This window comes from Papaver somniferum, chromosome 1 (genome assembly GCF_003573695.1).
Source record: "Papaver somniferum cultivar HN1 chromosome 1, ASM357369v1, whole genome shotgun sequence".
Lineage (NCBI taxonomy): Eukaryota > Viridiplantae > Streptophyta > Magnoliopsida > Ranunculales > Papaveraceae > Papaver > Papaver somniferum.
In genome coordinates this window covers 248,328,036-248,344,567 of record NC_039358.1, presented here as the reverse complement: position 1 = coordinate 248,344,567, position 16,532 = coordinate 248,328,036, and the positions used below count along the sequence as shown (strand labels likewise).

The 16,532-nt window shown below is 37.3% G+C and overlaps 3 protein-coding genes across 3 annotated transcripts; 1 reads left to right on the top strand and 2 right to left on the bottom strand.

Moving 5' to 3' along the window:
* Positions 1-247: 247 nt before the first annotated feature.
* On the top strand, positions 248-1,862 carry LOC113276406 (zinc finger BED domain-containing protein RICESLEEPER 1-like). The gene is made up of 6 exons (XM_026526009.1): positions 248-286; positions 557-958; positions 1,130-1,221; positions 1,342-1,433; positions 1,541-1,577; positions 1,715-1,862. Exons 1-6 carry the CDS (start codon positions 248-250, stop codon positions 1,860-1,862), a joined length of 810 nt encoding a protein of 269 aa, XP_026381794.1.
* A 3,341-nt stretch (positions 1,863-5,203) lies between these two features.
* LOC113324516 (pollen-specific leucine-rich repeat extensin-like protein 2) lies at positions 5,204-6,994 on the bottom strand. Its single transcript, XM_026572839.1, has one exon. The coding sequence runs from the start codon at positions 6,866-6,868 to the stop codon at positions 5,378-5,380; it is 1,491 nt and encodes a 496-aa protein (XP_026428624.1). The 5' UTR covers positions 6,869-6,994; the 3' UTR covers positions 5,204-5,377.
* A 2,163-nt stretch (positions 6,995-9,157) lies between these two features.
* LOC113324521 (phosphoglycerate mutase-like protein 1) lies at positions 9,158-13,375 on the bottom strand. The gene is made up of 10 exons (XM_026572845.1): positions 13,049-13,375; positions 12,121-12,182; positions 11,899-12,006; positions 11,685-11,764; positions 11,232-11,394; positions 10,828-10,902; positions 10,621-10,709; positions 10,090-10,209; positions 9,655-9,699; positions 9,158-9,558 (listed from the first exon to the last, which is right to left on the bottom strand). The coding sequence occupies exons 1-10, from the start codon at positions 13,248-13,250 to the stop codon at positions 9,453-9,455; spliced, it is 1,050 nt and encodes a 349-aa protein (XP_026428630.1). The 5' UTR covers positions 13,251-13,375; the 3' UTR covers positions 9,158-9,452.
* Between the last annotated feature and the right edge of the window lie 3,157 nt (positions 13,376-16,532).

Genomic DNA, 16,532 nt, shown 5'->3' with positions numbered 1-16,532 from the left:
CAATTAAACCAGGAATCTTATCTCTGTCATTCTAAATTTGGTTGCCACGCAACGGAACGCAGTCAGAATTATAGTCTTTCTAAAGTTAGATAATTGATTCACACAACCACAACATAAAAGTGCGGTAAAGGTAAAGTTGAGCATCGCAGCAGTAATGGAACACTTGAAGGTGAAAAACGTTTTGCAAAATATGATATATATTGCCAGACTAGTATTATTATAGATATAGACTAGTACAACCGGTGTCATGGTGGGAGGGTGGATCGAAGAAGAATCTGAAGATGGGGTTTGTCTACGACTACTTTCACCCCATTTCAGAAAAAGGCGATACTTTCACTCAGTTTCAAAAAGTGATACTTTAGTTCCGTTTCAGAAAAATTGATATTCTCGCTTTGCAAAAATGTTTGCTTGTACACTCTGAAACCATAGCATAGTACCACTTGTATCTTTACTGATTCTTTCATGCTTTGTCATTACTCAGTTTAGAACAAGTACAATTTTTATTACTCATTTTAGAACTATTTACTGATATTTCCCTGTTTCATTCTTTTATCAGGTAACGTGTGATGCGCATGTTCTTGCGCTTGTTGTTAAAGATGCGGTTATTTTGTATCACAAGTCAATTAGAAGGATCCGATCAGTTATCAAGTATGTTACCGGTTCTCCATCTAGGTTAGCTAAATTCAAAGAATGTGATGATCTTGAGAAGATTGATTGCAAGAAGATGGTTTTCTTATATGTGAAGACTAGGTGGAATGCTACATATCTAATGCTTGAAGCTTCCATTCCATATGAGAAGGTCTTCAAGAGGTTAGAAAGAGAACAAAAGAACTTTCGACATAAGTATATTTCCAAAGAATCTGAATGTGAAGTTTTACCTAATACTGATGATGACACTATTGTAATTGATAGTGAAGATTATTTTCTTAGTTCTAGTGAATCTGAATGTGAAGGAGATGTAACTAAAAAGAGGAATACGAAGAAAAAGAACAAGCCCTGTCAGCATGCTCCATATGCTGCAGAGTGGTCATAAGCTAGGAGTCTTGTGAAATGTTTAATAATCTTCTTTGATGCTACTTCTAAGTTACCTGGTTCAATACATGTTACTACACATGAGTTTTTATGGCAGTTGGCTTTGATTCATGAACAGTTGGTTCGTCTTAGAGCTATAGTAAACCGAGATTATGATATTTCTTGGATGGAAGAAGTAATGTTTAAAAAGTATAACACATATTGGGGGAATTATGAAGATATGAACTCTTTTCTGTTTTTTGCTAAGTTGTTTGATCCTCGAGAGAAATAGTTTAGTTTGAAGTTTGATCTTGAATGTTTGTATGTCAGGGTTGGAACTGTTTTGAAAGCTGTGAAACAAGATATGGGCCAACTATATGAAGAGTACAACACCATGTATTCAAATACCAATGCAGATGAAGGTTACATCATCTTTTGACCTCTAGTTATATGCTTTTGCTCTACTGCTAGAGATTATAAATATTGTTATCATCATCATTTACTAATATTGATTGTGCTGATGTCTCAGGTACTGGGTCAAAAACTGCTGCAGGTGTAGATGCATGGTAATTTGTGTGCAAGAAGAGAACATTGAGGATATGCTTGATTCGAGGAAGAAAAGACGAAGAATGAGTGTTCACTCTACTCATCCAAAGTCAGAACTTGAAAGGTATTTGCTTCATGACTGTGAAACATCTACCAGGAATTTTGATATTTTGGCTTGGTGGCAGGCTAATAGTACCAAGTACAAGGTACTATCACTTATGGCGAAGGATATTTTGGTAATACCAGTGTCCTCAGTTGCTTCAGAGTCTCCATTCAGTACTGGAAAACGCATTCTTACTCCATGAAAAAGCTCGTTATCTTCCAGGACAGTTGAAGCACTTATCTGTACGCAAAGTTGGTTGTAGAAACCTGTCTCTCTTGATTTCATATGTAACTATGTACCAGATGACAATTCCAGCATTGAAGATGGTAATGGAATCTCTTCTCTTCTTTTTCGACTTAAAATTTGTATTGCTTTTCAACATTTCATCTTACTATTTGTATTGCTTGTTTTTTATCAACTTAATTTACTTTTACTTTTACCCAAACCTAAAGTCTTTCAATCCTACTTTCTACCACAAAAGTAAAGAAGATCAAAAGATAAATAATAGCTAGGAGTGGCTTGCTTATATCCATGTCTCTGTTAAGAAAAAAGAAGAATTGTTTGTCACTTGAATCCAGTTAGAGTTTCTAAATTGGAATACTTTTGAGAGAGCTTGTCTGTTTGGTAATGAGGGAAAGAACTGTGAATGCAGTCACCCTTTTATAGTTGTCTTAAGGAATATAGCATGCATAGACAAATATTTGACACTTTAGAGTTGCATATGGTTCAGTAGTGTACCAACTACATGTGGAAAATTCCAACTGTCATTTATTTTGAATATCATGATTTATCTCTATGGTTAGTGGAGTTGCAATCAGTTGCACTAAAGTTTGTATTGCTTTTGACATACGATCAATATGAACATGGAAAAAAGAAATGAAAACTTCTTTTATTTGGTATACGATATGTTCGTTATTTGGTATACATATGATAAGGAAGTATTCAATTTCATTATCTATGAGTCAGTAATCACAAAGGTATGTAGCTGTCCAGTATGATTTTGTAATTGCTTAGGGCTTGCATATGAATATTAAAGAGAAAGTGGCAGATTCATTCTAACAAACTACTTCCTTGGAGGTCATAGAAGTTGTTATCGTATTGTGAATTTTGATGTGAAGGATTAGTTTCAGTTCGATAATAAGTCATGACTGATATGTAAAATATTATCAGTGTTTTCGTCCATGGAAACTCTTGGAGTTGATTCCTTTGCACTTAAATTCTATTGACATTGTTTTAGTGAGTGATATATGTAGATTATTGTCATTCTGTTACGTTGCTTTCTTAACCCTGCATTTTGTTGGTGAGTTGAATCACTTGATCTTATCTGAATAGGAGATATGATGTCTAGTAACTTATCTTGTTTATGCATGGGAACGAGAAAGTAGATGCGCGAACAATATGTGAATATCTGATTTTTGAGTAATTCTCTTTGCAGACATTTTGGACAAGGATGAGGACCAAGGGGATGATTAGCTTGAAAATTGGATGGACTGGAGTCTTTTACTTGTCTTCAACTCTTCGTGTTACTTTCTTTTTTTACGTTAAACTTTAAGACTATTGTGTGTGTTTGATCTTTAGACTCCTTGCTGTTGGACTTCAAGTATGTTTGATCTTAAGACTCTTGTATGGAATGGATTAAGAATCTACTTGTTACTTGTTATTTGTTAAGTACAGAATGGATGTACATGTGCAGGTACAAAATCTATCAGAATTTTTTGACATTTATATAAGATTAAAACCGAACCACAAAATAACTGAACCGAACCGAATACTGAACAGTTCGGCTACGGTTTTAAATGTGCTAACCGCACTATACGCGGTTAGGTCAACAATTTTACCAATAACAACACCAAACCAAACTGTGTGCAGGCCTAGTTAAGCCAGACTTGACAAAAAGAAAAAAGTAGAACAGACATTGTTCGGCTCAAAGAAAAATGTAGACAAACAAAATTTGTTTCAATGGTTCTAATCTTGATAATCAAGCAGAGAAGGAGGAGCTACAATGTTCTTTCTCTATAATATCCATTTAGACAATTATTACATCTCACCAAAGGCATAAGTGAAGGTTAACAGAATTTATTTGTCGACCCACAATTTATTTTCAATAATATCCATCAAAATAATACAGTCTACGGTATGTTTTTATTTTATTTTAATTAATCCAAATCAATGGATAAGTTAATCTTGGATTTGTATGTAAACATCCCATCATTGTGACACTAAACCCATCCATAGGGACACTAATCCCCACCCACCAACTAATCCCCATGCTTGGGAGTTGGCTCAGCAGCAGCAGCTGCTCAACAGTTCCAAAAAGCATTACCTCACACTGGACCCTGGTGGGCTAACCCCACTGGCCACTATATATAAAATTTCTTGGTGTTATTCAAAGTTCAACACTAGATATCTGACATCAATATGTTTTTCTTTTCACTTTCATGTTCCAAAAGATGAAAACAGAAGCAACAGCAACAGCTGTTTCTATCTGCCTTTCTCTAAAGTCTAAACTGCTACAGTGTGTCTTCAATACACAAAAACATACTTTCAAAAAGAGTGACAACCATAAAGACAAAAGCTCAAGTTAAAAAAATACAATAAGAACGCAAGAAGAAGAAGACACAATCACATTCTGAAACTCATTTACATCTCTTTACTTGTTTCCTAGGAGTTTCACTGAATATGACTCAATGCCAACTGTGATTTTTAATCTTATTCAAATGCAGCAACAAAATTACCTGTACTAGATGATGACCAAATGATGCCTTCAAAATCAAGATATAGAGTATCCTGAGAGTCCCAGGCCAGACCCCCCCACTAGGCCACTAACCATTGCCCACTTTTTTTTTTCTCATCCCAGACATACTGTTGTAAACTGAGAGTCTGAGACTATGGGTTGGACTTTTCCCTTTCACAGCTGCCAACTTCTCAACTTGCACTTTTTTTTTACAAGTCTCTGAAGAAGAACATCATCAGATCTTTTGATCTCTCACAATCACAATAGATACAGTATCAGTTTCAGCAAAAGAAACCAACTATTTTTTTCACTAGTGTTAGGTGTATGGACCACAATTTTGTTTTTTGTCTACTACAGATTTCATCTTCAAGGTGGTGAACAGAAAGGGACCAGAATCAGACATATGTATTTAGTAGACAAGCCAGAGTTAACATCCGCAGGTGCCGGTGCCAATTTCGCAAATTCATTCAAGTTGGTGAACACAAAGAACCAGAATTAGACCTATCAATCTAGCAGAGAAGCCAGAATATACATCGACCAAAGCCGGTGCCAGTTTCTCAAATTCATAAGGTACCGGACACAAAGGGACCAGAGTGCCCATTTCACAAACTCATTCCTATACTTGCAAAATCTTAAATCAATCTAGCAAATAATAAGTGAACAAATGAAAACATAATTTTGAACTAACAGTAATATACAGAATTAGACCTATGAAGCTAGCAGAGAAGCCAGAATAGATATCAGCCGGTTTCCTAAACTTGCGAAATCTAAAACGAATCTAATAATTATAAAATGAAGAAACAAAAATATAATTTTGAACTAACAATAATATATAGATTTTCCCATAACACCATTTACAATCTACCATCGAAACAGAGTTTGAATCACACAAATCCAACAATCAAGCAGATCTATTTCACTTATTGAACTTAATATATAGATTAATAAATAATAATTTAGAATAAACAGGGAAATTTAGGAAATCAAACAGCAGCTTGAGCAGGTTTAAGATTTGGAATTTTAACCTCTGGGATTGCAGCTATCTTGGGTTGTTGTTGTTGCTGCTGTTGTTGTCTCAAATCCATTGCTCCTCCTCCCACAACTCCTCCATTGGTTACAGTCTGATAGGAAGATGGCGGCATTACACCACCAGGCGACGGCGCAGGCGGTGCAGCATACAAAACTTGTCTCCCAGCACTATCATACCCCACTTGTGCATAATTCCCATCTGCCAACATCACAATTCTAGGCTGAACTTGTTGCTGTTGCTGCTGTGGTTGCTGTGGAGCAACATTGTAAACCGGCTGTTCCCTATAAACAGGTGGTGGAGGAGCGTAATACCCTTGACCAGCAGGCACTTGCAGTACGCTTTGCGGCGGTGGCAGTTGTGTTTGATAGTAACCAGTTGGTGTTGGCATCAAATAAACTTGATGATCAGCACTGGAAACTGGTGGTGCAGCAATATGCCTTTCTTGCCAATACCCTGCAGCTGTTGGAGGTGGAGCTGGTACTGCAACCGACGGTACCGGTGGTAATGTCACCGGAATACTCCCAGCTGGAACTGTATTTTCAGGCACCTTCTGCACATAATAATCACCAGCAAATGCTCTAGTCAAGGTCTGTTGCTGCTGCTCTTGATTTGAGATTTGCAATTTCTGCAATTCCTGAATCTGTCTTTGAATTTCAGCATGTTCACCGACTAAAATCCTATGATCCTCTCTATTATGATCCTGAATCTGCAAATGCTGCTCCTGAATCAACTGCTGTTGCTCTTGAACCAAATCTTGTTTCGCCTTCACCGGAGAACTGATTTGCGGTGGTGACGGCGGCGAAACAACACATTTATTATTATCCAACCCAAACAAGAAATCAGGATTTGAAGGAGTCTCACTCGCCGGCGGCGAAGTAGCAGCAGCAGAATCAATAGACTGTTGTATCTGAGCAGAATTAAACGCATCAACAAACCATTGTTGATTACTCTTAGTACTCCCACCATCCTTGGCCGACGCTAAACTCGACGAATTCGACCTAACCGGAAACAAAAACAATCTCAATCTCGCCGGTTTAGGCGAAGACCGATTCAATCTATCATATTCCATCATCATATGCTCTAGATCTTCATCGTTTGTAACAGAAACAAGCGCATCAAGATCCTCCCCAGGCAATTGGTACTTCAAATTAACAGTATCAAAATCACAAATCGCAGATAACTTACTGATCACCGTACCAAATTTCGCGTTCCTCTCCACAGCTAAAATCTTCGTCTCCCCACCAACGTACGTCAACTGATTATCATGTTGTCTCGGTTGGATTTTTCCGTTGTACGAAACCATGAATTTCACTCTGTAGTTGGTTGCGGCGGCGGCGGTGGTGGTTGAAGATGGATCTTCCCATGACTGGTTTTCACAGTCGATTTCTCTTGATCTTGGTGAGGAATCTCCTGAACCTGCGTATGATGAGTATGAATTGTCCATTTTTGGTGGTGGTGGTGGTGGTGGCGGAGGATTAGGGTTTGTGGGCGGATTTTATGAAGCCATTCTTGGGAGTTTTTGTTGTGTTTAGGTGGAGGAAAGCGTGTGTTGGAGTGATGAGTCTTTGTTTTAGGGAGAGAGAGAGAGGAGGAATTGGGATCTTTTTATTGCTGCTGGTGGAGTCAGTGTGGTGGGACCAGTAAACAGAGGTGGGGCCCACTGTAAAACCAAGTAACTAGGGCAGGTGGCTGGGTGCTGTAATTTTTTTTTTGGTGATGATGAGTTGGAAATGACTAGGTTCAGATGCGTTCCCACACTAGCCGAAAAGTGATCGACATGTACCAAGAGTGCTTGTTTCATACTCTAAAATAAATTCTCTTGTGCAAAAAGTGTAGAAATCAAGTTGGTAAAAAAAATTAATAATACTGCTACTAAGCACCAAGTTGATATTTCCTTTCCGCGAGATAACATCCCGTTTGTTTTTTCTCGATTCATCTGAATCACCGTTTGAATTTTGAATCTGATTCGTCTAAATTTAACTGATGTCATATGACTTATCAGGTCTGATTCAATATCTTTTTGTCTTATTGAGCAAAGGACATTTTATTTCTCGGCTTAAATGAGTCCGAATTAAATAACAATTAAAAATCAAAAAATAAATTGTCTCACATTCTACAGGAACCCAATCAGCAAAAAAACAAACACACTCTGATCCATTTCTTTTATTTTATTTGATACGATCAGTGCGGGATTCTAGCTTCTAACTTATAACTTGAAAATTCGATCCTTGACCCGCTAAAATCTGGCCAAATAGTAAATCATAGTGCTTGCTCTCATGGAACGCTTGATTTTTATGTGTTGGATAAAATGTTATATTTTTGACTTGTAGATTTGGATTAGGAAACATATTCCAACTGATTAGGGGTATGGTATCAGCTACCTTCTTTTTTCCATAGTCATGTGTAGTTTTTTAAGCGGCCATGGATGATGATGACGTGGTTGCTTGATAGGTAAGGGAGGAGATGACTAATTACTACACGTCTTGACTAATTAGAAGATTCTCAAGTGTTTAATCCGCGTCATCCATATTACGTGTCAATCTCATATCAAACAGTTTTTGGAGTTTGTTATTGCTTACTTCGCCGTAGTAGTGATCAACGGTCTTCCTTTAAAAAATTACATCCATCCAGCGGTTACACTACAAGATTAAGTAGACCCTACATCTACCAAATCAAGTTTCAATATCACTAGACTAGACACACTGTGGCATTGGTAGAGGATATTTTTAATCTAACGGCATCAGGTATGGATATAAGTGGAGGGCGTTTATTTCCGCTGTTCCAACATTTTAAATCACAACATTTACATGGATGCAAATTTTTTTTCTAGATTAACTGAAATCACTCGAAGTCGCTTATGTGAATCTTAGTTGGTCTAGTTGATGGACCTGCATAGTTCTAAGACTGCAGGTCAGTCAGTCCGGTATAGTTTTAGACTGAACCGGAAGTTTTGGAAGCAGCGCTTACAACTAGCTCAAAAGTTTCTTATGAAAATGTGCCAAGGAAATACATAGACAGTTTATTAAAAGCTAGAGATAAATGAACCATGTTCCATCATAAGATGATAATGAATTCGTTTAGTGCAGTGACTGGATTGCTCTGGATTAAACTATTTTACGAGTTATTTTTATACGCAGTCAGAACTCAAACACACAGGCAACAACTCATCCACAGTTTTTATCACGTCTCTTCTCTGTCTGTCTACTGTATATTATAATGAGAGTGCACATGCAATTGAAATGAATCGCCATTAATACACACCAGAGTATGTCTGCACTACTACTGCACATATCTTTGCTACTACAATTATTAGACTAAAGCTGTAGTCATGAGCCCATGAAGAGCACCTCCCCATTAACATGATTTTTTATTCCCTGTTGCTAATGAGAATCATGGCCATCTATCAACTAACGGATAAAAACTAGGGTTCTCTGTATCGGGTCATGAGTTGACAAACAATGGTTATGAATTTTCTTATTTCTCTTTTCAGATATGTAAACTATTTCCTGACAAAGAATGGTTATCATAATATGCAGACATGTAATGAGAGAATAATAACGGCGCTGAGATTTTAATGCATAAACGTGAATGCACATGATACATTGACTATGTCTCTATATACGCTGTGTTTGTATCTATGTAGGAATTTATCAATTTAGCTGCACATAATATCGGATTCTCCTGAACAAATACAGATTAGTCCTTTTTATCATTACTTAAAATTTTCCAAGAGCAGAAAGAAATTTATAATATAGGACACGAAAACAAGAAAAAGACTTGGATCTGATTCTTGAAGGATTCAATACATAATGAGTTAGATTTAGTTTGATTGTCAGACTGCATTTTGATCACATATCAATAAAAATTCAGAATAGTTTGTCTCATGTAAGAAGTTTCTTTTGAACTGCCCAATGAAAACTACTATTACAGAAAAACAATGACCTAAAATGAAATGGCAATTAAGACAAGGCACATCCATATAATATATTAGAGTGTATCAGGTTCAATTTCCACTTACCCACATTCGTCTAAGATGATGAATTGGGTGGTGTTTTCACTGCTGCATTTGGAAGATCAGGACCTTGCGGGATCTTGCCTGGATAGTTAGTAACTGAAGGATCCGATCCAATCATACTGAAATTTGAAAAGAAACTAAGTTTAGAACATTGACAACTAGAAAAATACTTGAACAAATTTCTATGCTAAAACAATGCAAGAAGATACACTCACCCTCTATCAACGATCACCATTGACCGAAGTTCGCAATTGGCAAAGCTGCAGGTGGTTTTAATAGAAAGCTAGAAGTTAGAGCCACTGACAAGATATAGCATTTTAAACAATGTGAATACTGTAAAAAAATAGTATTAATTTACTTAAGATATAAGGGCTCTCTGCCAGCACAATGCAGAACATAATACAGACATTTCCTAAAAGATAGCATATTTATGGCATCTGTTCTCATCTTTGAGGGGCTGCAACAGTGTAAAAATTAAGGAATAAGAGGTTGACGTGTTTAGGTGTTTTATTACTGCTACAGTGAGAATACGAACATTTACAAAAAGTAAGCACATTATGTGGCATTTGCACAATATGAAGAAGTGGCAAGTGATCACTAGAAACAAAGTACGAGTATATAAAAAAGAATCTTGTGCTTAAAACACTTACTGCTTGCAAACTTCATCCTTCATCAATGGATGATAGCTACTTCCAAATGATTTTAGGGTATGAAACAAGAATCCACTATGTGTAACAACTGCAATTTCTTTCTCCTTCCTCGTCCATATCCTGGGTAAAGATATATAAATATTACAACGGAAACACGGCTATATAATGTGGAAATCCAGTGTTTTGCCAAATGCAAGTTAAGTAGACGGTGAGGTAATAACACTGAAAACTTAGGCAAAATGTTTATATTCTTCTATGAAAACCCATTTCCTGATGGTAAGCTAGGAAGAGAAAGAGATTCGTGACTATGCCAGTTCTGATTCGATAAGCAAATAACTTAGATATTAACAAGCCACAGAATGCATGGTTTAACATGAACAGACTATATTTCTCTCAGGATCAAAATAATTCAACATAATTTTGGCAGCCAAATAGATGCATACAACGAAACATGAGATAATGGAACGATATGGTATTTGATTTGTTCACGTTTCTCATACTATAAAAAGAAGATAAAGAAACAGCATTCACCAGTTCAAAAAATCAATTCCCCTTGCTGTCACACCCTCGTTTGGTTCTCTTACGTCGGTTTTCCACCAAGTGTCTTCATCACTTTCAATCTGAAAATAACTACAAAAATTAGTTCAACTGTCAATTAGATTCCATTGAACCATAGTTCCGTAGTCAAAAAAGAATGTCAATAATACCAAAATGAGCTAAGGTCTAACATGTACTCACCAATGAAAAATCAATTGCAGGAAAAAGGGGCACATACTCGCTGACACTTCTCCTCTTATCACATGGACGAACTCCCTTTAGCCAGACAACACTAGAAGTCAGATACAAGCAGTAGATCTCGTAACTTAGAAAGTGCATAAACCTTTGAAGTAAACTTTAATTACATAAAAATTAATAAACTTGGCCCCAAATCCCTTTCTCATAGCATCATACAGCACAGAGACACATAGTAATATTCGCAAATAGAACACATATAAAAGCAGGTATCGCATATTTTCTTTTCATGTTGCTTCTTGGTTCTATGTAAATGCCCGTTTATGTTACCCAGCCCAAATAAATATGTATAATGGCTGAATGCGGTACAAAATGAAGCAAAATGAGATAACAGAATGCTTCCTACATACCAAATGTTCTCGACATAGCTCTACTGCTACGAACGGTGGGCAATTTAAGCTTGAATATGCAGAACGGTCGTTATTCCCTGCATTTGCCACCATAAGCGGGAGTATATCCACTCCATCAGTATATCCTCTGCCACCAAATACTCCAACTGCTGTCTGCATCGTCCTGCAATGGCAAAAGAGGATATTTATTGGAAAAATCTTCACTAATCCAAGTTTTCTGTAGTTACAGTCGTTAACACCACCATGCCAGTTGATAGAGTAACTTGGGAAACCATCCGGTAGAATTCAATATGACTCTTATGGCACGCTTTGCATCAAAAAAACAAGTAAGTGTTACATACAGTTTCCTCTCTGCAAAAGTTACTCACTAAAAATCCCAAAAGTCGACACTATCTAGTGGAAGTCCTAACGCTATAACGCATGGCAGCTTAAAGTTGTTATTTTGAATCTTACCTCAACATAGGAGATACAATTACCAGCTCAATCTTCTTGTTAAGGCCAGAGTCATGAACATGATTTCGCAAATTATCAACCTATTGAGATTGCACAATATTATTAGTTTTTATTACCCTTTGAGTGAAGGCCACCGCCAAAGTCTACAAATAGAGATATCCGACTACAAACTCATGTTTTCAAGTAAGTAATTACATGGGAACAAAGAAATGACCTGTTGCCAACCTAGAGGGGTAAGAGGTGCATCAAAAAGTGAGTAAGATAGATATGCGCTGTCGTCCTTTTCAGCTTCTACATTATGAACTCCTTGTGCATGCCTAACCTGTAGTATTAATCAACTTGAATTAGAGAAATTAGCATTTTCGAGCACCCTTAACAGGCCAAGTCGAGATGGGATGATAATGATACACCAAAGAGAAGGGCTACAAATACAAACCAGATGCAAAGTTTTACAACGGTGTAGTGGGAACAAACTTGGAGTTACGCCACCATCCATATCTGCCAACAACCAGGTAGGAGAATTTAGTATTGGCAAAGAGTTAATCGAACAACCAACTGAGAACAGCCCAGTTCACCATGGGGCAGCTAACTCATTCCCGAAGGTCTGTTCAAGTCCCCATCCTGACTGCCAAATTGTCCATGGGGCTCCCCAAAGTTAACCGATTTGGGGGGTTTCAAAAAAATGAACACCATAAAGGGTTTCAAAGAAACAATTATCAATTCGTAAACACTAAAGAAGAAATGAAACCCAAAGCAAAATTCCATAACCCAAACTGCAGGGTCCTTACATTTTTGGGGGGTCTTGCTGGACAATTTAGTTAGCTCCTATACATGTAACTGTATCCTATCCATGTCTCGGCATCCAACACCTAGATTTTATCTACCTACATGGTCGAATTTCCTACATGAAAACAATTTCATCTAATTTACGCATTTAAAGATTTATGAACAGAATATGTACACTATGTTATTCCCTATTTATCCATATTTCATTTGCAATTTCACAGTTCTCACAATAATTCAAACTGCTGAGGCATACCGTTCTCCTGGGGTATCGCTGAACAATTTAGGTCCTAATACATGTTCAGGCACCCAATACCTAGATTTAATCTATCTACATGGTCGAATTGTGTACATGAAAACCCATAACTTACGCAGTTAAAATCCATGAACACTATCTGTATTGCAATTTCACAAATCTATACATAAAATTTCAGGATTTTAACCCTTTCAATTAATGATTAGACAAGTAAACAACAACATTAAGTGCAGCCAACCATTGGTTATCAAACAGTTTCAACAATAGGATACATGAATACAAACAAAATGAAATTATGGAAAATGTTAGGGTTTGTTAATTATACCTGAAGATGATGATAAAGCTGAAGGAAGGAGAAATGTACTAGGATGATATTTTCTCTTTAATGAAAATGATTTTGATCCAAGATAATGAAAATGAGGTTTGATTTTTAGGGTTAATCTTTTGATTGATGATGGGATGCCAAAGTTGAATAAATTACCACCACTACCACAACCAGACAGAATCCCAGTACTCCTACTTGTCATTTCTAGACAACAACATCATGATAATAAAATCAAATTTATTTTATTTATTTAAATTTGAGAATTTGTTTGATTCCATTCTTCTCCCTCCCAGCTAGTGGTGAAAGAAATTCTTACCTACTACTTGGACTGTGATGAAGATTGTAATAGACTAATGGGAAGTGGAGGATATCAGAACGGATCAAGAACCGTTTTTTGGGACCATGGTTTTTTTGAGGAGACCATGGTCTTATTAGGCCACCTACCCTACAATGATAAGGGATGTCCTAACAATAATCCTACTTAGCAAGTTTACTAATTTGCTCTTAACCTAATTAACATTAACTCTAATACTAACCCTAACCGTGATATATTACCCCCAATGTTAAAAAAAAACAACAAAAAACCGAACCTCTTCCTCTCTTCTTCTTCTTCTTCTTCATTGGAAACTCGTCGTCTCCATCGTAGATCCATCGTCGATTCATAAAATTTTCATCGTCGATTAATCAATCTAGTATAACAATGGCCCGTCGAAAGCAAACCAACCGAAATCCAGGAACAGGTCCATCATTAGGACGTTTAGCTAATCAACCACATGAAATTGAGGAAGAAGTTCAACCGGAGCAGCAACTAATTCGTCGTAACAGCCGCAAGAACAACGCCGAATCTTCCATGGGACCGATTCGAGGGTATTTCTCGACAAACCCATTCTTTTTAATTTGTTTTTCATCGATTCTATTGAACAGAAATCATCAAAATAGGCTTGGAATGGTAGTTACAGTGTTGGGTTCGGTTAGATCGTGTTTTCTATTTGCCCTAGGTTTCTAACCGAACTCACTGAACTGAAAAAAACGAAGAACAGTTCGGTTATATGTGATTCAGATTATGTAGAGTTCGGTTTGTTCGCATAGAAATTTAAAAATTTCCATGTAACCGAACTCTAGGGTTAATAGCATAGAAGTAAATTTTTATGAGTTCGGTTTGTTCGCAAAGTTTCCATGTAACCGAACTCTAGTGTTCCAAAAAACATGACAACATGCTAAAACATCCAAGAGAAGGTTCGGTTACCTGCACAATTTTACAAGTAACCGAACTCAAGCCTTGAACATCTGATTGTTTTTTAAAGGTTGAGTTCGGTTTGTTCGCAAAACATGATCTGGTAACCGAACCTTACCCTGAATCACCAATAATTTGTTTAAGTTGGCCTTTTTTTGTGATTTATTCCTAATATATTTTGTTTTCTTTATTAGTGTCAAAGGTAATAAATCCAACCAACCATTACCTGAATATTTGATTACTCCTCCACCTAGAGGGGGGTACACTTAGGTGCCTCTAAGCGTGGAACCAAATACGTTGTCAACCGAGACGATGTCAATAGAGATAATGTTGACGATGTCAATAGAGATAATGTTGACGATGTCATTCAACAAGTGTATGAGGAGATTATGGAAGAAACGGGTGATCCAGTACATGAAGAGGAGATTGTGGAAGAAACGGGTGCACAAGAACATGAAGAGGTGATTTTGGAACACGTATAACACAATCAAAGAGAAGGTAAGCAAGTAGTTGAAGAAGAAGAAGGAAATGAGGATGAGGATGATGATGACGGTGAAGAAGATGAGGATGAGGATAAGGAAGAAGAAGGAAATGAGGATGAGGAAGATGATGATGATGAAGAAGAAGAAGAGGTAGTTCAAAAGACGCCTAAACCGCCTTGTGCTAGATATGCATACATTCCTGAAAATGCACTGTGCTTGCCGCCGAAGAACCCAACCTATGGTACTCCCAGAGATGGAGGGCTGAAATTGATTGGCTACAAAAACTCATGGGCTGCCAAGATTTTTGCGACCAAGGTATTGAATCTTATCCATGAAGATTTGTTAATTTGGTTCTATTTTTCTATATATATATATATATTTGTATAAGATACGATCTTGTTATTGTAGGACCATAATAAGGTTGTCCGTGTTTTAAAACGTCAAAAGAACAAGAAATGGAATATAGAGCATGAGTGTGATGAGTTCAAGATTGTTGTGTATGATTGTGTACTTTGGAAAGCGATAGAACAAGCGCACCATAAATTTGATGCTGTCACTGTTACTGCGTTTGCCGAGAGAGCTTATCCAGAGACGGATACTTTCCTTCTACCCTTTGGCGAGATGGCAATAACTCCAAATGATTGTTATAGAATCACAAGACTACCAATTACTGGAACAAGTGTTCGAGCTGGCTACGATCCTAATATGAATTTTGGATCTCTTGAAAAGTTGGTTGAAAAGTTTATAGGATGGGACTCTACAAAGGCACAATGTGAGTTTAGAAAAGTTGCAAAGAAGCCTAAGAGAGGCGATGAGCTTAATCCGTTCAATGCTGACCGCACGGCCAAGAAGATGTTGAAAAAGATCAAGTTGAACACCTTGTTTGATGAGTTCTCAGGGACTAGAGCTAAAGTTCTTGGAGGAAAGTTGGTGATGACGGAGGAGAAGCTTACACACCATGTGACTGCTTATTTGTTGTACCAACTGGGAACCATTTTCTTCCCTGACACTTCAGGCGCTGCGGTAAACGCTCATTACCTTCAGTTGTTGGACCCACGTGGTGAGGTGAACAACTACTGTTGGGGCATTGCGGTTCTTTCATTTGTTCAATCGGAGCTCAGAAAAGCTTCGAGGATAAAGAGTCTCTACTTTGGAGGATTATACACCCTTGTTCAGGTACGCCGTTAAGTTTTCCTTTGTTTTCCATAATTGAATTAATTTGTATTGTCACTAATCATAATTGTATATTCTCACGATACCTGGCCTTATGGGAAGCCTACAGCTGGTAAATATGAAATTTTGAACTCACAGGACAAGAAGAAGGAAGAGAAGGTGTTGAGGTTGAGGGAGAAATTAGATGATTTGACGCTTGAAGATGTGGTTTTCCATCCATACACTTATCATGAAGATGAAGATGAAGATGATATGGATGTTGAGATTATTGATTTCTCTCCAGTCGCGGCTTACAACGGACCGTTGTTTCATCCTGGAGGTTGTACAATGTATAATCCTCGGAGAGTATTGAGACAATGTTCTTGCATTCAAACTATCCCAGATGAGGACAAATTCAACTTCAAGGTGATGAAGCGAGGAACCAAAAACACCGAAAACAGAATTTTGTTCCCAAATACGACCCAACTCCATCTGTGGACCATTGGAACAACATGTATGAGTATGTGGTTCCTGTTGAAGATTTACCGGGTATCACTGATGATCCAGATGCTTGTGAAGAGGGTTACATTGAATGGTATCAAAACTGGTCTCATCC

What these genes read in the sequence shown, in the direction of transcription:
- LOC113276406 (XM_026526009.1), top strand. Translation starts at nt 248, where the DNA reads ATGGTGGGAGGGTGGATCGAAGAAGAATCTGAAGATGGG. An exon ending in AAATACCAATGCAGATGAAG is followed by an intron (nt 1,434 to 1,540) that starts GTTACATCATCT and finishes CTGATGTCTCAG; the next exon opens with GTACTGGGTCAAAAACTGCT. An exon ending in GCTGCAGGTGTAGATGCATG is followed by an intron (nt 1,578 to 1,714) that starts GTAATTTGTGTG and finishes AACATCTACCAG; the next exon opens with GAATTTTGATATTTTGGCTT.
- LOC113324516 (XM_026572839.1), bottom strand. Translation starts at nt 6,868, where the DNA reads ATGGACAATTCATACTCATCATACGCAGGTTCAGGAGATTCCTCACCA.
- LOC113324521 (XM_026572845.1), bottom strand. Translation starts at nt 13,250, where the DNA reads ATGACAAGTAGGAGTACTGGGATTCTGTCTGGTTGTGGTAGTGGTGGT. An exon ending in CCCCTCTAGGTTGGCAACAG is followed by an intron (nt 11,765 to 11,898) that starts GTCATTTCTTTG and finishes CAATCTCAATAG; the next exon opens with GTTGATAATTTGCGAAATCA. An exon ending in CTGCAATTGATTTTTCATTG is followed by an intron (nt 10,710 to 10,827) that starts GTGAGTACATGT and finishes AGTTATTTTCAG; the next exon opens with ATTGAAAGTGATGAAGACAC.